This window comes from Drosophila sechellia, chromosome 2L (assembly GCF_004382195.2).
Source record: "Drosophila sechellia strain sech25 chromosome 2L, ASM438219v1, whole genome shotgun sequence".
NCBI classification, from domain to species: Eukaryota; Metazoa; Arthropoda; class Insecta; order Diptera; family Drosophilidae; genus Drosophila; species Drosophila sechellia.
Genome location: NC_045949.1, coordinates 6410191 through 6431794, shown reverse-complemented (window position 1 = coordinate 6431794; position 21604 = coordinate 6410191). Strand labels below are relative to the sequence as shown.

General features: G+C 45.7%; 1 protein-coding gene across 2 annotated transcripts; it reads left to right on the top strand.

The window, feature by feature from the left end:
- Positions 1-1993: 1993 nt before the first annotated feature.
- LOC6611399 (developmental protein eyes absent) lies at positions 1994-21552 on the top strand. Of its 2 annotated transcripts, none has more exons than XM_032713989.1 (5): positions 1994-2508; positions 15938-15984; positions 18568-20325; positions 20400-20644; positions 20716-21552. In XM_032713989.1, exons 1-5 carry the CDS (start codon positions 2455-2457, stop codon positions 20895-20897), a joined length of 2286 nt encoding a protein of 761 aa, XP_032569880.1. In that variant the 5' UTR covers positions 1994-2454; the 3' UTR covers positions 20898-21552. The 2 variants fall into 2 exon arrangements, with proteins under 2 accessions (XP_032569880.1, XP_002035943.1); XM_002035907.2 differs by lacking the exon at positions 1994-2508 and adding an exon at positions 12766-13061.
- The last annotated feature ends 52 nt before the right edge of the window (positions 21553-21604 follow it).

Sequence of the window (21604 nt, the reverse complement as noted above, 5' to 3'; positions counted from 1 at the left end):
ACACGGAGTGGCAGATGGAGGCGGCTGCAGCTACAGATGGTAGAGGCCGAAGCCTCTGACACTGAGCACGTGTGTGTGCTTCTGGCATAATCCTATTACCCAGCCGACGTCGCTCGAGTTTTATGAATGAAAATATTCCTACGACCGCAGCCGGCAAACAAATGGTTGTTGAAAAATAAGAGTAAATCCAAATGAAAGCAATCGATGGAGTAGTTGGGCAGGTTGATAGGCAAATGCCATGGATTGGGTTGGGAACTCAATAACTGACTACTTTATACTTTCATCGATTGCAACTCGAAGTGAGGTTTATGAGTTACGTGAGGGATTTAAGAAAAGTTATTATATAAGTTAGATAACTATTTAAATTCCTGTTCTCAATCAGCACTTCTCAGTATATATATGTTTGTGCATTATACTTATGATTTCCTTTTGCTGTAACTTGCGAATCGTGCCGATTCCATCTTATCTCATTAAAGGAAGCGATGCCTCCGTCCCGACGAACCAGGAAACCAATTTAAAGCCACGCCGTAGTTTATGGCTTAAAGTCGGATGGAATTAGGAAAACGCCCCCTTCTCCATTCGCCCCATTGTAGCACCATTCCATCCCTCCAATCCCAAATCCACACCTACAAGAGTCAACATTGAGTGCTTTTCCGCGCGCATGCGTTCGATTTTCGTCTGCCGACGGGGGAGGATTCCATGTCCTCGGAGCACCAGGACAATTCAAAATGGCTGCACAAATATTTGGATATGTGGGGAAGAGGGAGTGCCCCGGGCTACGGTTGGGGGGGTCTCTGGTGCGGGGGCTGGTGTGTTGTTAAGCCTAACTGTTACTGTCGCAATTCATTGAATTTGCAGGGCTAATTAAACACGTTAACAACTGTCGCGATGCGCTGAGCCGTGCAGGGATAACTTGCTCCAAGATCGTTGTCGTCGTCGTCGTCCAGACGCCAGTCGACAAAGAAAAAAACACACAGAAGAGTTTTGCCCTGAAAGAGGCAGCAAAAGAGGAGACGAAACTGGCCGTATGTCTCCTAGTCTGCCCTGTGATTTTTGGCTAAAGACCAGCGGCTTGAAGCTGTCCGCAATATCCCGAAATTGGTCAGACTAATGCGAGTCGACATTTTGCCTGGCGCCCAATCAAGTGTTGCCAAATTGGGTTAGCCGAGGGTCCAACACAAAAAAAAAGAGGAGACCGAGACCCAGAACCGTTCGTGGAAGGGTCCCGAAATAAGGCTTCCAGGAAGCCCTAGCACCAAACGGCGCTGCTAACTTGCTGTGGAGATCTTCAAAACTAAGTCGTATCGGAAATATTCGAAAATGTTGTCCGTCAAATTGGCACAATTTCATTTTTTGTACGTTAATATTACTAACTGCGATTTTATCCTTAAAACAGTTACTTTATCAATCAATTTTAAATGTCAAATTGGGTGTTTTCAAGGGGCAATAAAAGTGGTTGTTTTGATATATTCATTCAAAAATACAGCCCAAATTAAATTAACTTATATACCTGACAACATATTTAAGTGATCTATTAGTGAGTAATATGTATATATTTTGAGTAGTGACTTCTACCATTCACACCACCAGAAAATCCATCACAGAGCTGCTAACTTACTTGAAATATCCTTCAAATTCCTTTAAATCCTTTTCCCAAGGCGGTTTAAACTTTTATGTGCCTGTTTTTCCAAATTGCAGTTGAGTAATCACAAAAATGCCAACTTGTTTTCGGAACACAAAAAAAGTGCTCACATATTTATTTATATTTGGGTGTCTGCAGTGAAAAGCGAGTCCTGATGCGCCGCCCTCGCTGAGAAAACTCACTCCAAAGCGGCGCAAAGGTGCGAGCGAGAGCGCAGCGCTGCTGGACGCCGATTGGCTGATTCCGGCAGAGGAAACTCACTCAAAACTCGCATGGCGACGACGTCAGCTTTGCGATCGAGAATCCGGCGATGAGCGCTTTTCGACCAAGTCGAATCAGTTGACACGCAGCTTTATGTGACATTCGTGGCGAAAGCGGACCACCATAAACCACGAAGAGCACTCAATCCGCCCGTCGGCCCAGCGCTTAAACTGAAATAAACGCAACGAGATACAATTTGCATCTTTCAGATCAATTTGGCACAAATTAATTGGCGAAACGGAACTGCTCACTTAACGCAATTTAATGTCCAACGTTTGTGCCGCGCGCTTCGTGATAAAAATAACACAATAGGCTCAATTAATTATCAATCAGCAACTCAACACTTAAAAAATATCGACTTGTGTATGTGTGTGTGCATGTCGAGTGTGTATAACTTCTTTATATGCTTGTGAAGTCCACTTAAAGCACATCTGCCATGGAAGAGCATACCTTCCAGTGGGCCATTTGACATTTCCACTGTGCCAGGACACGCCGTTCCAGGCATCGAGTGCCGCAGGAACAGCGACAGGAGCAGCCACAACACTTGGAATATGTTGTATAATGTGCCGTGCTATCAAAACTTCTCAACGCTGGATTACTACAAAGTAAGTTGAGAGATCTCAATTAGCTTATTGAATATCTGAGGAAGTTTTAGTATGTTGGGTTTTGAAGGATGAATTAATGGTAGATCAAGACTTATTCTTAGAATAATCACCCAGCAAAAATGGGTTTTTGTCTTTCGAAATTTAGTTTTCTTTATATCTCAACTTAAAGTATTGTATATCTTAAGTATTTACCTAGACCACACGCATATTGCATAACTCGCACAAAGAATTTCAACTCAAATTAAAACCCGAAGAAAGAATCAAAATCCTAGTCAATTCTTAGAGCTATTCAAACCTGACTCCTAGTGCTCTCAATCATATTTTCCGCATCAAGTGCGCATAATTGCTATCCTTTAATGCGTTCCTCTAGCTCCGAGTGGCCAAAATGGTAGCAGTTGATCGTGAGAGATAAGCTCACTGTACAGTGAACTGTAAGAAATCAAAGATGCTACTGCGCATTTGCCCAGTGCTGATCCTTTAAACGCAGGACACAATGCAGACAGTAGTCAAAAGGGAATTTTCAGCTTAAGTGCGCACAAAGGGCCACAGCCAGATATCCAGATATCCTGTCGATCGAGAGGGAATCATTTGACCAGAAATAAAACCGCAAAAAGGATCAGTTCGAGAAGGCACTAGGTCAAGGGCTGTAACTGAATGGAAGGTAGAGATTTTTAGATCGGAATTTCTGTTGAATCCCGCTTTGATTGACAGTTGTACGCTCATTTCCTTTCCTTTGCTTCTATGTTAAGTGAGTTCCATTCCACATAATCATGCCCACGTTGCCCAGACAGCTCCCTCACAACTCCGGCGTAACTTGAGCAAACTTTTTGGGCAAAGCAATTTGCGATGTGTTTGTCTCGTTGCCAAGGCAAACAGAACACGGCTTTTTCCTGCCTGCGGCCATCCAAAATGGCTGCCGTCGATGGCGGCCGGAAGGAAGAAGCAGAAGAAGGCAGAAAGCCAAAAACGTCAGAGATACAAAAGCGTCAACTGCCGCCATTTTTTTTCCGGGTATCTATTTGACAGCATCGGAGACAACACGAAAATCTCATAAATGGGAATGCAAAAAAGGACGAGCCATTAGCAAATAATTTCAGCGAAAAACATTTTATTCGGCATTGTTGGGCGAGCTGGAGGGAAAAGGATGGCTGCACACTGAGTGAGAGAGAGAGAGGGAGAGGGCAGGCAAATGCCGTGAGGATAATTTCATTGAAATTTGAGTAGTCAGAAAGGAGCAGCAGAGAATGTACAAAAGGACAACGCCGTGCAGATGCCTTGCGCTTTTCGTTTTGCCATTAAAACAACAAACAATGCAGGCAGGAGCAGGACAGGATCGGGGGTTTCAACTGGGGGTCCTTCAGCACCTCATCCCCCTCATCAACGTTTCGGGATTTTGCGCTACCCGCAGGACTTCTCGCTCTGCGGGTTCCCAACGATAGCGAGCATTTCAATTCGTTTCTCGTTTGTGGCCGGGCTGCTCCATTTCAGCCACGCCCTGGGAATGTCCCAAAAATTAAAATTAAATGCCAGGGGGTGGCCTATTCGCTTGAAGCTCATCTCATTATTCACCCAGGTTCAAATGCCCGGCGACATTTTTACAACATAATCTTTGAATCTGTGAATCTGTGAGTCCAGGCATTACATCTCTCATCTCCCAGCTCTTAATCCGCATTGTCCTTCGGCTTAAATGGCAAATGTTTGTCTGGGGCGTGGCACAGGAAGTGCAACCATCTCTGTCTGGAAAGGATATACATACACCTACGTACCTGTTCCCGTTCAAAGTCGAGGAATTTATTTGGGTTTCTGACACTACAATAAATGAACTTGTTTGTTTGTTTACTCAAAAGTTTCGCCAGCGCTGAGTTGGGCGCGATTTCAGTAGCCATGGTCGAGATGAAGTCAATAAACAAACTTGGAGCTCGAATTGGAAACTCTTCTTTGAATACTGGCACGAGTTCAATTTGATGATGATCAGCTTGATCACTTCGATATTTAATTCGAAAATTAAGCACCTATATTAAAAATAGTTATTTACACAGTAAGAGCAGTCTTATCATTTTCTTTTACCAAATCGATTTGGCTACCTATATGTACATACATTTTCTTACAATTTATCTTCGTGTAGTTTTATTCAAAATTAATTTAAAAACTTGCTCATGCCAAGAAAGCTTATCGCTCGCCTTTCGCCTGACATAATTCCGTTGATATCGGCCGTGAGTCCTTGCTGTGACGTCATATCCGAAGGCTAAACCACAGAATGTATGGCATAAATTTGCATGCATCATGCTTGAATTACAGCACTGGAAAAAGGGCGAGAAATGGAGAGGGTAGGAGTAGGAGGCGGTTTATCCCTTAGGCTCCTGCTCGAAGGATCTGCTTTTTGTTCCAGTTTTGTCAGAGCATAATCCGCTCAACTGGCGACGCTGCTTAGTCCTTTTATCCTGTTTTATGTCGCCTGTCAGTAGATGAAGACGTGGAACGGAAAATTAGAGCAACCTGCCTGATGGATGGATGAATGTCCCTTCCTATCCGGTGGATTCCGATCCTAATGCCCTCTAATGATTGCAAATATTTGTACCTTGCTGTGGCCATTTTGAGAGGGATTTGCTTTGTCTGCTCTCTCCAGCCTTGTGACTCATTGTTGTCTCCTGGTCTAAATTTGAATGGTGGCACATACCGAAATAGCCCAGTCAAATGCGAAACGTCTGTACGCAATCAATTGTCACTTTCGACAGCATATTTTGAGCCAACGTGCGTCTATAGATAGCCATCACTACACTAAATATAGTGCCCAACTCTTTTCTGGGCACCAATTTGGTGAATAAGTTGGAATAGATCACCAAAACATTGACAGCGAAGCATCATCTAATGGTTGTCAATTTGAACTTAACATAGTTGTTGATTAAGTAAAGGAAACTTTAATCACTGAGAACTATTTGTTTTCAAATTCACAGCTTACTTTTGAGAAGCTTTTCGAAAGCGTCTTTCAATCCATTTGTGGCTAAATCGAGTAGTATTATTCGTAGAACCACCATGTGATGGAGCAATACACCTCAGGAGCGACACGGACACGCATCTGTCACATCAAAAGCCGCGGGCATCTTACAACGCTCCGATAATTGGTGGGGCCGGATCCGGGTCTGAGTCTTTTTCCGGGGCTGCTTCGCTTACAGGAATTCTTGGTAAAAATCGAAGGGGAAAATAGATGCGAATGGGAGCCAAACAAATGAGCGAAAGTGCGACGAAATGAACTTGTCATAATTATTTGACAGTCGGGGTAAGTGGGATGCTGACTCTGCCCAGCGGCACATTAACCAAAAATTGATGTAAAACATTTTGCCGATGGGAAAGGGGTGCCATCGCCATTGGCATCGGCATCGGATTCGGTTCACTTTGATTCCACGTTTCGGTGTCACTGCCAGCGGGTTGCGGGGTCAAGTGGTCGCAGCCTGTGAAAACAAAACTTGCGCCTCATTTCCGGTTCAATCAAGTGGCAGACAGCTTGGAGCATGATAAGACTCCTGCCGGCGACTGCGACTCTCCGCGCCCGGTTTACTTAGGTGTGGCTGTTGTCAGTCAAAGGCGCAGACAGCCAGCTGCCCTCCTTGTAACCCCATCCCATCCCATTTCAAGCGATTCCATCCCACCCAAAGCCCCTACCAATTAAGCGGTTTTTTCCGAGACAAATTTGTGCGACCTTTGACTTTACGGGGCGAAATGAGAGGAACGGGGATAGCATTACTCGTTAGCAGTCGTGACAGTTTTTCTTAGATTTTTTCATAATTTTACCACGAATTTTTTTCCTCGCCTGGCCTCGTCCCCAGCAATTTTCCAGGCAGTCTCACAAAAAAAAAAAATATGAAAAAAAATATCAGATTTCCTCGTTGCACATTTTTCCATCCATTCTTCGGGGCTTGGGAAAGTGCAGCAGCAGTAGCAGCCTCCGAAATCCGGACAATTGGCAGCCAAAATGCCAACAAACAAATCATTCACATTTCGTCCATTGATTGGCGAGGCGGTAAAGCGAAATTCGATATTCGGGATCGTCTGGAGGGAGGGAGGAGAGAGGTGGTAGATGAAAGTGCTGGCAGGGATGCAGCGGCAAGGGTCCAGGGGCTTAGATCCCGGCACCATCCTCCGATTTCCATAGGGTTTCCGCACCGATTCCGGTTCGATTCCCAGTGACGAGCGCACCTGTTCCTCCGCCGCCTCGAAAGTTGTCCCATCAACAGTTGGTCGCACAATTCAGCTTTACGCTCTTCCATCCAAACTGGTAATACTATACGTATTTCCCACTTTTCGGTCCGGCCTTGCCGCTCTATTTTCGACGTTATTAAGTTTAACGGAAATAATCAACTTTTTGCCATTTTTTATACCCATTTATAATAGTTAGAATTTCCACAATTGTCGAACGGCTGCTGCGCAAAAGTTAAATGTGGCCAAGGTCTGAGTGATGAAAGCGATACGCGGCAACTTTAGGGCTGCCACATATGGTGTAAGTGTAACTGATAGTTCAGCAGGGTATTCGGTTGCCGTTAACCATTTTACCAGTTACCATTTACCAGATACCAGTTGCCCAAGTCCAAGTGTTGCACAGTTGGCACAGTTTGCGGTGCGCCATCAGCCGCAGTGTGGAATCTCTGCCTTAAACTGACAAAAAAAGAGTTATTCAAGTTCTTATAACTATTCATTTATTTTCCCAAAGACATCGTTAGTGCTCGCCCAATCCCAACTCAGCTTTATAATTTACAATACTGTCTTTCCTTCAACTTAATTATTACAAGGATAAAAGGGTTGAAGCGCAACTCAAAGGGTTAACAAGCAACTTCTTCGGCAGATAAACTCAAAGGGTTAGCAGGGCGAACTTCTTTAAGGGTTGTTCTTCGCCTAGCAATCAAAAGTTTTTAATTAACAAACAATGCAACCGATTTTCCAAAAAAAGTAGTGTAAATAATTTGCAATGATTTTTTAACCCAAAAGTAAGTTTTCATTGAACCCGATCCGTGACATCTTGAGAATAGGTCAACATTGTTGTTTAATTAGAAGACAATAGCTGTCAATAGCTTGTCTAGGACAGTCAGGATTAAGGCTCACCATAAAGGGAGTTGGGTCGGAGTCAAAGGTTGTTGGCTAATTGCAAGGCGGGGTTCTTGTTTTTTTTTTTTCGGCGAGGGGTTGGCGAATGGACCGGCTAGTACCACCGCCAGGACAGCCAGCTGTGAAAAAATCTTATCCACACTCGATCTTAATGACTACTTAAACAGCGACAAAGCCAACGCCCAACCCCACTCAACCCCCGGGTTGCAACCCCCTGTTCCGGGACCCAGATCGGCTCAAGTGCGGCACTTGAGGCAGCTGTTTGGCACTCGGGATGACTTTAATTTAAGCCCTGGGGTGCCATATATATGGAAACCTCAACATTAATAAGTGTTAATAATTGTGCGTAAGCGTGTGTGTGTGTGCTTTTTTTCCCAACTGCGTTGACACGCCCCCAACCGCCCGAAAGCGAGTCTATAATTTCACATCACTTTCGCCACTGTTTTTGTGGGGGAGTGATGGGCGGTTGGTTGGTTGGGAGGACAGAACCGAGCCGGCGAACTGAGACCGAGTTAGAAAGTCCGTCCAGAGGAGCGTAACATGGATAGGGCATGGGTATTGGATTACCAGCGTCCCATGGCATTCGCATCCACCTCCGTGTCGGGCGGCGTCATCTTCCTTCTCCTCCTCCTGCTGACTCCGGAATCCGGATGGTTATGGCAACGGACGGATCAGCAACCGAAACAGCATCCCTGGGGGTCTCCAATGATTTGTTGTTGCCCGCGGACAAGTTTACAAATTCAATTTGTCAGCGATGCCTCAATGTTGTTGTTTCCCGGACGGGGCGAGTGGTTGCAAGCACCATTTCATAGGCCTGGTAACGGTTAACCCAAGGCACAACGCAGCCAAATTGGCGGAACGCGCGAAGGTCGTCGACTACAGCATACCCAGTAAGCTGGATTCTGTGATCCCTAGTGCAGCATATGAAGGACGAACTTATATAGTGCATTTGATTTAATTTGAGCGTTTCAGAAGATTATGATATACCCTAGAGTTTACTAATTATACTTATTTAGTTTATAATTTATAATTCATTAATTTATCAACAGAAAGAAATGTGTCACATCTTATCTGCTTTAGTTACCATTGTAAAATGCTAGCGATTCTGAAACTCTTAAGTGCTAGCATGCCAAAGCCACCCCTAGTCGAGCACACCCTCTCAGCCGATACCCTGTGTTAGCCACCCGGTAAAAGCATATGTTTCCATTGCATACTTGAGGGCGCATTTGATTAGAGCCCACCGAGGCGTGAGTATTTAATTTTGTTGTTCGTTGTTGGGTCGCTGCGCGTTTTGACACGCGCTAGTCGAGAGCACGTAATTAAATTAATTAGAGAGCCGTTCCCACAGGTAAACCTCTACCTCCACCCACTCCCCCATCCTGCACAATTCGCTTCGGTCCTATCCAATCCATTCTGCCATTCTGCTGTTCTGGAGTTCGGCCGTTCTGCGGCAGTTTTGATGCTCATTCGCAGTGACAGCCGACACACTTCGCTCGGTGGGTGGCCCAGTCGGCGGCAGGTTGATGGGTGGTGCCAGGGGCCGGAGTGGGCGGTGGACTGGGTGAGGTTGTGCGCCGGTTGCCAGGAGAACACACACATAGTAGCTGCTCGGCTTTGTGCTTCGGCTTTACCTTTTAATGAAATTCCTGACCAATGTTTGCTTCGCCTCGGTCACCATGGCGATTCCACCTCCTCCTCCGTTCCATTCTCCACCTCCTCCTGACCCCCATCAGATGTGAATACGTACATATACGTATCAGTCGGGGATCGGCACGTGCCTGGAACTGAAACACAGGTTCCGCATAATTTTTCCCAAGAATGAAAGCATAAACGAACCGTTTCTCGCCGACCCTGGTGGCCATAATAATCGGCTCAATCATAATGAACTGGATGCCTCATTCTGGTGCAAGTGCAATTCCCGACTCGGTTTATTTTTGTATTCATTGTTTTTTTGTTTTGTTTTTTATCGGGGGTATCAAGACCCAGCCAAACGCCCACATACTCGTAGACCACTGACCAAGTCTTTGTTTAGCTTTGCCATCCGATCGACGGCTCCCTCCGGCCTTGTTGATTCATAAAATCCAAGTTTATGTTCATATTTTTTTATAGAGCCAGCACAGTAGTTGGCTTTAATGATCTTCGACCCATAAAATGGCCTGTCAAAATTATATATTCGGCTAATGCGCCTGGTGCTCAGTTGTATAGGAAACACGATTTTTGTGTGATTTACGATCGATTCGAAGCGAGTCGATTCGATTGATATGGGATCCCTGGAACAGCTGATCGTCTGGAGTTACCCTATAAATATTTGTACAAGTGGGAAATGTGTTTTCCATAGGAAATGCAATACCTTCAGATTGGCTGTTGACTTTTCCATTTATTTCGCAAGTTTCTGTGGAAATAAGCGAGTGACAAGCGGACCAAGGAAAGTTCAGTGCGGTTTTGTCTATGAAGCGTTTTTATTACCAAACCGATTCATTCAAGATTTTTAGGAATTGAAATCCCATGTGCAGTTCCCCTTCGGAAGACCAGCTACAAAACGAAAAAACCCCAATCCAGAAATCTGCATACCAAATATCGCTGCAATTTCCAGCTCCCTGGCCTGCGCTATCCATCGTTTTGTTCTCTATTTTATAATATATGCGGTCAGATCTCCATGGCTCAGCAACATTTTTTTCGAGGGGCAAAACGATGAATGCCTCAGACGCTTGGCATGTGCTGACAAATGTGAAACTTCCCTAATCAGCATGGCATGGAAAAACTGACCCAATTCGTGGGCTCGCCAATCGAATGACGCATTCCTCGACGACTTTTGAACCGGAGAACCTGAGCTGCGCCGGGGATTGAGTGGAGGGGCAGGCCACACTGGGCATCCGACCAAATGACAACGGACAAGCAATTCAATGTCCCAATGCTGGCGTAGCCAAATCCAAGTTCTTATCTAGATGTCCGGCGAACAGTCGCAGGCCCAGATCAAGTTGTAAGAATGCGAACATGGCAACAAATGTGCTCGACTCAGGTGTTAAAACTTTTGCATTAAAATGGCGCCCAACGCGGAACGGACATAGGCCACTCGATCCCAAGCCATGTGGCCCCCACTTCCTTTGGATGTGTAAAATTAATACTACACTCGGGGAGGTCCAGCCCGATCAAAACTGAACGTAAATCTTAAACACTTTCGAGTTCTACCCTGCCCCCGTGCGATTCTCTGATTCTCCGATTCCCCGACTCCCTGAATCTCCATTGTGCAGCAGGCTTTTGCAGTCGCACGATCAGCACGTTCAGTTCCGAGGGGATCTGCTGCTCCAAGGGGGAAACTGTGCTTCTGGATGCTGGATGGTGGATGGTCGACGATCGGCAACCGGTCCACGACAAATGTGCCAGTCTCAGCAACAAGCCAGGCCGCAGAAATATCTGCAAATGCAGCGAATTGTGCGCAGATTTGTTTACAGAAGACTCGCCGAGTGGCGAACTGAGGGAAGAAGGATCATCGAGGAGGGAGGGGCATCATGATCATCGTAGATATAATTGACGACATGTTGTCTCACAATCGTGCTAAAGCGATTAAAGCTAATTTAATGCCCGACTCGGAGATTCACTGCACCCAAAATGTATCCACCAAGAAGTGCACTCCCCCACTTTGAGGTCATGCTCGATTTTCACTATGGAAAGCCCTAACGAAATGCCATTATCAAATTTCTAGCTTCACTTTTGTTATTTCTTGTGGGATCGAATGGGTTTATTGTCTGAATTCCATTGCAATTCCATTGCATGTGTGCATGTCGCCTATTTACTTAACTGCACTTGATTCACTTGCTCACTTGTAATTACATCCAGGCTTTTACGTCAGTCTCTGTTGGGCCAAAAATCAAGTGTTGAATCAACATGATTTGTTTACCACACGATTCAATTGTTTCGTCTCGACGGAGACGTATAAATAAATAAATAAATAAATACGAGACGGCCATGAAATATATATTTATTAGAAAAGAATGTTAAACACTATCGGTTTAAGACATTGTATTAAGTTATGGTAAAATATATATTCAGGAGAGGTTTAAAAGAGATTTTACTACCAATTACAAGTTGCATTGTCACAGGCAATACCTGATACCTTAAAGATAAACTCTTTTACTAGAGTTTCATTCGGATGAAGTTTCAACACACTTTAAAATTCATGTGCTCAGTATTTTGCCTGAGCTGCCCCCAATCAACATCAATTGGCTGCCATCCTGTCTGAGCATTCTACTTCACTTAATCGAGCTCATTAGTGGCTCTAAACCATAGTGTTTATGCTACCCAATTACCATCGTAAGTGATTCACATCTGCATCACCCTGTGATTTTGATTAGATGCCAATTTGTTTATGGCACTCGCTAGTTCGTCCACAGATCGGATATCCCATATACCATTTGCCATATTCCATATCCCATGTCCCGTATCGGTTTGATTATGCCCAGCACACTTCGGCTCGTCTTACATGAGCATTTCGATTTTTGGGAGCTCCTTCTCTAATGCGTTACGGATCCATCGAATCCAATAGGTTTTAGGCGTTTTGAATTACCCGATATTCGCGTTGCGCGTTTTACGATTGCCATTAAATTGCTGGCGGTTTCCATTGAACAGGCCGACAAACTCCAACTGATTAGATTATTAATTTGTTTAATGTGCTCGAATGGTGGCGGAGTTGCTTCGAATTAATTTATTAATTTATGCGCATAGGAAAACCAACTTTTCAGTTGTCGCGTTCGCCCAGCGGCAAAATCTCATTCACAATGGGCATTGTTCGCCCGCATCCGAGAGATACTTACCAAAAATAAAAAAAAACTAACATAATACGGAGAAAGAAACAACAAACTTTGAGGAAAAGTGGTTTTCGACCCACCCCTGTGCGATATTCTTGGCCCTTCGATTTGGGGAATGGGAATGGGCGGAGTCTAGGCGCGGTCTGTGGCCAGCGGAGGGAGCGAGAGAGGCTGCTCCGAGTGCGCACCGCTCACACGAACTCGTTTCGAGTGCCGAGATACATTTAGCCGGTACGAATACGAATCCAAATAATCCGAGCCAGGGATTTCCACTCAAGCAGCGCTGCCGCTCCGCTGCCGGCGTCACATTGAGCCACAAAAGTCGGCTGCTTCGGTGGTTCAGTCGATTCGAGCCACTCAAAGCGAGCGCTACGGGAACGGTCGATCCGCCCGAAGTCGCAGATACAAGCAACCTACCAGATACATTTCGTTCGTTCTGAAACGCTATAACTATATATATTCGATTTCAAAACATCGACCATACATTAACTACCTGAAACGGTCGAGTTCACTAGCCCGCACGCGTGTGTGTGTTTTTGTGTGTGTTCCAAGTGAAAGTAATAGCAAGTCCACGGAATAATGGTCACCCTAATGCCATACAACTACGCCGCTCCGCGATGCGGATTAATTGACAAAATGATCGAGCCAAAGGTAATCACATAGTCGTAGTGCTCTCCTCGCGAAGCTTTAAAAGTGATGCGGTTGAGACGGCTGTGCCGTCGGTTATTACTATTGCTAGTATTGCTAGTGTTATGACTATGATGTCGGCGGTAGCTTCCTTGGTGGTTGCGCCTTGTGGGGCTTCCCCTGGTCGGGAGTAGTATCCAAAAAGTGAAGCTCCGCGGCGAGATATCGCTTGTCCTCTCATTCATCAAAGCTGGATGGAGTCTAATATATGTACGAACAACAGTTTAGGATGCTTTAAGCTGATCTATTGGACGGCGTGATATCATAGCACACTTCACATATAAATCTGGTCCAGCTTGACAACTAAGTCGTGTTCAGATGCTATTCGATTTCATAAATCTAAGCGAAGAAGTCGCGCAAATACACTCGGAGAAATACAATTTCATTGGGTTGCTTGAAAATGTATGGAATGTTGCTCATTCACAGAGGATTACTATTCTTTTTATGGGCCCATCCTGCGAAGAAAAGCGTCTTAATGACTGCTCATTGTTGGGAAATCGTTAATGGGGATAAAGATTATGGGCACCTGACCACAATTTTATTACAACGCATTAATCGGCTTAACTTTCGTCTGTGGGGTAATGAAGCAAACAAGTCGAGTCCCAAAAGGTCATTAAAAACGCTTAATAAAGTGCCGAAATAGTGACAAACGTTTTCCCATCCGATGCGGATGCATTTCTCCCACCAAATTACCAAAGCATGCTTGGCGATGCAAAGTCTGGCCGAGATTAGCGTAAAGTTCGTTTCTCGGCGATTTAATGGAACCAGCGGCATTCCCAAATGTTAACTCCAAGCATTTATGGGTCCCTGAACTACGGCTAAGACAAAGTCGGATCGAAGGAAACGTGACGAACGTGAAGTGGCCGGATGGCCGGATGGTTAAGGCGAAATATTAATAGAGCATAAATTACAGCCCTAGTGGGTCTCTGGGTGCCGGGTTTATGGGAATTTAAAGAGCCTGGCCCACAAAAGCCAGAGCTGTGCTTCGGCATTCGTCCAGCGGCATTAATCACATTTTAATTAAGTTTAAGCCGTAATCGTAAAAATTAACACGCCATAATTCAACTGCGACAATACGCGCTGCATGTAATTTATGACAAAGAGAATTCACCTCTGTGTTAGTGTGTGAGTGTGTGGGGGGCGGGGGAGGAGTCGAAATATTGATTATGGCCAAAGCGATTGACACTTGGCGATTGTTGATTATACTACCACGATCGTGGCCCAAACGTAATTAACGTGCCAAAGTGTTAAGGTGCATGGGATAGGTGCCCTTCCTTCGATTCCACTTCGTCCACCAGAAGATACAAATTTTCCTCTTGTTTACTTTGATTTTTATCGCGGGACACGCGGGGGCTCAAGGGGGTTGCAAGGGTCTACGGGGTCTTCGGGGTCTTAGGGCCGGGCTAATAAAAAATTTGTCGCCGTCTTCTTGTCTTGTCTTTTGTTTGCCTGCCTTTTTGTGACCGAGTGCGTGTGTGTGTTTTAATCTTCTTCTAAAGCAGCAGAAGAGACAAAGAGATTACGATCACAGGAATTTCGTTAAAGATGCCCACAAACAGGTCTTTGTACCACATATCTCCCACTCTGTTCCGCAGCTGGAACCATCCAATCCGCCCCAACCAACCAAAACCCCCCCAGATACCGATTCGAGTGTTGTCTGTGTTAATGTTTACGTTGTCAGCTTGTGCCATAAATTAGTTTAGTAAAAGGTTGCATTTGGCTCTTTCCCCCCTTTATTTTTTTGGCCCCTTACCACATCACTTTTGCATACATCTCCGGACTCGAATTCAGTTGCTCGTGCAGCACGCAATCCTGCAGAATTCGCGATCCCGAGATCGCAACTCCATGCGCAGCGCGTCGAAACGCTACCGTTCGGCAATCTGTCCGCTTGTCCGTCGCTGCGCATGCCCGTGTTCCCTTGGTCCGTCGACAAATCTGAGCAAACTGCGTCCTGCTGCCCCCCACCAGATCGCCGGATGATGGACAGTGCGTGCGTGTGGTCATCTCGCCGGACGGCAGAAGCTGTCAACCGAAGCCGCTCAGCTTTCGCTCCCTGCCCGCCCTTCTTTTTTTTTTTTTGTTTTTTTGAGGGACTTTTTTTTAGGGGCGGAGAGGCGCACAAATTCCAGCACCTGGGCTTGCCGCGCCCCTTAGTCCGCCTTCGATTTATCTGGCTTCCGTTCGATTTGCATACATGTCTTCTTTCGGGGCGTTTTTTATTTTTTTGACCATTTGTCAAACTCATTTTGGCAGAGTTTCAGTCACATCCTGGACAATCTGGATTGTTATAGCTTTATATTTATAAAACATACCAACTATATGTAAACGACGTACTATGCCATATCTTAAGTCATAATCATTCCTCGAACTTCTGAAAACATAAATGTCAAGGGAATCACATAAGCTTTTTTCGTGATTCCATCGTTTTCCATCTAGCCCTGTTGCATCCTTATCGAAATCCGCTGCCACCTGCTGCTTTTCCGAGCACTCTCCCGCGCCCCTTTCCCACTTCCACCCCAAATGGCGCCGCACATCCGAGAAACAGTTGATTTAAACTTTTTCCCACGCACAAGCTCCGGCAGCGAAATTCGCTTGGCGCAGCAGCAAATGGCGATTGCGAATTATGTAAAATTCGCTGTTTTCTTTCGCCACTCGCACTGGATAACCCAAATAGAGTTTCAGGCGGTGGAAGTGCCGAGCTCAGCAGGGCGATTCCACGCCAGACGCTGAGGTGTGAGTGCGTCCGCCTTGTTTATAAACAAATTATTTCCAGGGCCGGCGAAAATCCAAAAATTCACAAAAATGTATTCCTAATATGCTTTTCTTGTTTTTTTTTTCAGGTTAAACGTCCCAAGACAGAGCACACGGATACACATGAACGCAACCGGTAGGTCCAAGTGAAATAATATATATTTAAATATTTTAACATAAATATAGTTACTTTCAAGAAAAAATATCCTTGAATATGGACAATTTTGGAATTTAAACACATAAGGGAAATAATAGTTTGTATAAAGGTTCAAAAATAAGGAGACATGTTCTTACCAACTTGCTTCCCAGGATCCTGAAGAAAAGGTTTCCCTCTCTGTAAGCGTAGACAATTTGTAGCAGAACGGCGTGGACATCCTCGCACTTGACAAGAGGCGCAGCATCTTCAATTGGTTTCGATTGAAAAGTGGCCCAGGGTCGGGTCGTCGGAAGGGAAGGGAAGTGCACATTTTGCATGTGGTCCACACAACCTGTCACATGCCCCAGCAGAAATTCAAGGAATTCGGTGCACGCTTCAGCTGCGACACTGAAGTGAACCCAAGACCGAAATTCAAAATCCAAAAACCGAAATCCGAAAAACAAAAAGAACCGAAAAGTGTCAGAGCACTTAACACTTGCCCAGGGGCATGGAGGACGTCGTAGGGATTCGAGGCGGTGCAGGCCCAACTACTTAAAAGGGGCTTAAAGGCGGCAACAGTTGCGGCTTAGTGCTAAAGACCTCTTAAACTCCCTCTTCAATAATTTCTATTATAATATTCGTAAATCTCCCATTGGTCACCATATTGTGCGGAGAGCAGATCTCCAAGCCAAAGTTTGGGTTGGGTTTTCCCCTCCATTTGGCGCACGCGTCGTTCTACGCTGGGAAAATGCTTTCCCCCTTTCACCAGCTGCTCCCCTTTTACCATTTTCCCCTTGTTGTGGCTACCAGCAAGATAAATGTGCCCCCTTTCCAGCCGAGCGAAAGAATCTCAAGGTGTCAGATTCCTTTGGAAATTGGGCACTTAATTTACCTTCCTATTAAAATTATGAAAAATTGTTAAATATTTTCCAAGTCGCATGGAGGGAGGGAGTCGTAGGCGGAAAAAGAGGAAATGTGGTATAGTAGAAGGAAGAAAGTGAGGCATATAAATCATTGGAGTAGAGAGTAATTTAAAATAATTATCCTCCATAGGGAAATAATCCTGTATTTGAATGAGTTTATATCTATCTTGCTACTATAAGATAGAAAATATTAAAATTAAGTTGCCAACTGATTGTAAAAAACTCCGCTTAATTGCATCGAAAAGGATTGAATTTCTCCCCAATTTGTCGCCCTTTTTTCCCCCAAAATATCCAAAAGCCTTTTTATTGTTTTTATTTTCCCGTAGCTCTGACTTATTTGAATTTCCATTGGTGCTCAGTTTTATTTCATTTTTAGTGAGCCCTCGAAGATTTTCCAATTTGTCCACTTAATAATGTCCTACTCGAAAGGCAATAACACCAGAGTAACAGAACAGAAAAAAAACATCAAAACACAAATCGTTAAATATATGTATATAAAAGAAATATTTGTCGCTCAACATTTGCTGCACACATGGCCAACGGCAAGGGGATGGGGGGATGGGTCAGGACTTGTCCGGGACACTCCGCACATGCCACCAAAAGGCGAACCCAGCGATCCGCTCAAGTGCCCCGCACCGATTCCAAGCGATTCCTCATCGAGATCCCAGTAAACAACCCGAACAAAACCAGCAACAGGAAGAAGAGGGAAAGAGAACGGCCAGATCGTAGAAAAATATTTATAACACTTGACAAGATTTGGAAGACCTCTTCGACTGGGAAGCACTTGACTTGGTCCAAGTGGCCCGAGGGTATCGGGGAATGGGCAACCGAGAGCAAAACGACTACGTGCCGTTAATTTAATGGTTGTTTAAAGATTATTGGAAACTATTTTTATGTGTTTCCTTAACGAGCAAAAGGTTCTGTGTTTCGGTTCTCTTCGGCACAAAGAAAAAGTCCTCATGTGTGTTTTTTGTACTATTATACTCGATCGTCAGTCGGCTCATTCCTAAATCAATTAAAAATCGTCTTGAAGTCGCTTGAAATTCATCAGTTCTTTAGTTTCCAATAATAAAATTGAAGTTTTAATTACAAATTTTAGCTTTATTTTAAAGAATTAGAAGGGTATCTTATAGCACTTCTGGTATTTAACTTAATGTTTAATAAAGAATTTCACAATATGAAAGTTTTGTAATTTAATAACAAGTTTGTCTGAAGCAAACTAAGCTATTTATAAGCATAATTAAGCTGTAAGTAAACGTTTTAATAAACAAATATGCCTAAAATAAAAACTTTGATTAAGCCGGCACCTTTATATTGGCATATATAAATTAAATCAACCGGTTTTAATATAAATACATCGATTGATATAATGCAGTCTCAGTGACTCGGTTATTACATTAGTCATGTTTGCCGCCTAAGGATATATTTCATTTGCTGAAAACGGGTTTAAAATATTCATAAGCATAAATTGTAGAAATAATTTAGTCAAGTTCGATTTAATAGACCGCCTGTTAAATATCAAATGTGATTTTACAATTTATGTATATGAGCATTAGTTCACATGTTAAAGGTTTGTGTTTTAGTGTATATTCCCACACTTGACAACACCCCATTAATTGACTCACCCACTCATGACGCTTCTCTTCTTATCTCCTTGCAGCCTCTGCAATCTATCACAGCAGCAGCATCAGCAACAGCAACCCCAGCAGCAACAGACGCATCAGCAGCAGCAACAACAGCAGCAGCAATCCCATCAGCAATCCCATTCCAGCACCGTGTTGGCCAGCAATGGACCCAGTAGCGCCGGTGCCGGCATGGGTGTCGGTGTAGGCGGAGGCGGTGGCGGTGGAGTAGGAGTAGGAGGCGGAGTTGGCCAGTGCAGTCCGCTGGGACTTCCGCCGCAGAGCCAGCCGCTCCAGCCGACAATAGGATCGCTGGCCTCGCTGAGCGGTCACTACTCGAACGGTAATGCCAATCCGAATGTCAACGCGAGCAGCTGCAGCCTGGCCACAGCCTCCAGTTTTGCGCAGTCCGCCGGCAGCAGCTTCTCCACATATCAGCAGGCTGGTGGCGCCAGCGGTGGAGTTTCTGGCGAGGATGGCGTGGTGGGCGGAGCAACTGTGATGTCGCACTGGACGCATGATGGCACTGGCTCGAGTGCAGCGGTCAAGTCGGAGTCCCGCAGCCCGGGCCAAGTGCACGCATCGCTGGACAACGGCTCGGTGGCCGGCTCCAATTTGTACGGCTGCAGCTCGGCCAGCAATCCGCTGGACGGAGGAGCAGTGGCGGTCAACTCCTCGGCAGTGGCAGCGGCAGCAGCAGCGGTCTACGATGGCAAACACGACTATTACTACTACAACAGCATGCAGCAGTACACACCGCCGCCCTTCTACTCCGGATACGGAACTCCTTACGCGGCGGCAACGGCGGCGCGCCAGGCCAAGATGGAACCCGGAGCGGCAGCTGCGGCGGCTGCCTACTTGACGCCCAGCTATGCCGCCAGCGGCAACAACAACTCACAGCTGTACAGCAGTCCGTACGCCGGTTACAACAACTTCGGGCAGCAGGACTACGGCGGTTACTACAACGAACAGTACGGCAACTACTACAGTCCGGCCAACTACTCACCGTATGCGGTCAGCTCGCCCAGCTCGAGTGCGAGTCATGGTCACGGCTTCCATGTGGCGGCCTCCTCGAATCTCTCCGAGAGTCCCACGGACACCCACTCGACGACGCCGGTGCACCAGACCACCCACTCGCCGCACTCCCCGCTCCCGATCTCGCCGAGCACTGGCTCCGGCATTGGCCCGCTGGGCAATGTGTCCGCGGCAGCTGCGGCCGCTGCTCTCAACTCGAGCGGAGGCAGCAGTGTAGGCACAACCGGCTCTGGGGGCGTGGCGGCCAGCAAGACCACGCCCACGGGTAAGACGGGACGGGCGCGAGGTAGGCGCCATCAACAGCCCAGCCCCACCAGGAGCACTGCCTCGGACACCGGGAACAGTGAGGCGGTGAAGCCACCGGAGCGGGTGTTCGTCTGGGATCTGGACGAGACGCTCATCATCTTCCACACGCTGCTGTCGGGCAGCTATGCCAACCGATACACCAAAGACCACAGCTCCCTGATGACCATCGCCTTCCGCATGGAGGAGATGGTCTTCAACATGGCCGACACGCATTTCTTCTTCAACGAGATCGAGGAGTGCGACCAGGTGCACATCGACGACGTCAGCTCGGACGACAATGGCCAGGACCTGAGCGCCTACAACTTCGCCACGGACGGCTTCCACACGAACACTCCACCAGGCGCCCCGCCCAATCTCTGCCTGCCCACCGGCGTGAGGGGCGGCGTCGACTGGATGCGCAAGCTGGCCTTCCGCTACCGCAAGATCAAGGACATCTACAATAGCTATCGTGGAAAGTGAGTATTGGAATATGCGCATTCGGACTCATAGATTACTTACTTATCGAATATCCTTTTGCTTCTCCTTTCAGTGTTGGCACCCTTCTGGGACCCGGAAAACGCGAGGCCTGGCTGCAGATTCGCTCGGAAATCGAGGTGGCGACCGACAACTGGGCCACGCTGGCGCTCAAGTGCCTGAGCATGATCTCCCAGCGGGAGAACTGCGTCAACGTGCTGGTCACCTCCACGCAACTGGCCCCGGCGCTGGCCAAGGTCCTGCTGTTCGGATTGGGCGGCATCTTCAACATCGAGAACATTTACAGTGCGCACAAAATCGGTGAGTTTATGATGGCAATGGTGGATCAAACCGAGATATAACCTGTTTTTTTTCCCTTCTATTTCCCGCAGGCCATGAAACCTGCTATGAGCGGATCGTGACTCGCTTTGGGCGCAAGAGCACCTACGTGGTGATTGGGGATGGGAACGAGGAGGAGACCGCCGCCAAGGCCATGAACTTCCCCTTCTGGCGCATCTCCGCCCACAGCGACATTCGCGCCCTCTACACTGCCCTCGACATGGGCTTCTTATGAAAGGCCAAACTGTAAGGGATTCGAAGCGGTTTTGAGTACAAACAGCAAAATGTTTAATTAATTTATTAAAATATGTATGTGTGTGTGTGCGTGTGAGACAAGCAACAAATGGAAACTGTAAACCAGCGCAAAATAATTTAATTATTTTGTTTAAACATTTATCATTTAACGCCAAGACTTTTTGTATTATATAGTTTTTAAACACCTAATCAACGATCGTAACAATTCTCGCACGAAGTTGTTCAAGTGTGTAATTAACAAGTAAATAAATTAATTAACGATATACATACGTACGTATTTAGCACCCTAGAGTAGCAAATAATAACAGACCGATACGCATCCTGGCTGGCAAAGCGGAGCAAATACAACAAAAATTAGTTTAAAGTTCTTAGTTTAAAAGCCGAAGCATAATTATAATGAGTATAAATAATTCGACAAAGCCGTAGTATTCAAATTTTAAATAACTATTATATAGCTGCATATATTAAACTATATTTAAAATATAAAACCAAGTAATAAAAGAGCAAATCCAACAGCCACGCACTCTATTAAAGCATAACCCTGTGCATTTTTTATTTGGGGGACTATGAGTAATATGATTTAAATATGGTAATTTGTTCTTGAATCTTTCTTTGATAACTATGTTTTTACACTAAACTTTTCTTATGTAACAGTTATGTACAAATAAAAAGAAAAGTGACAATGTA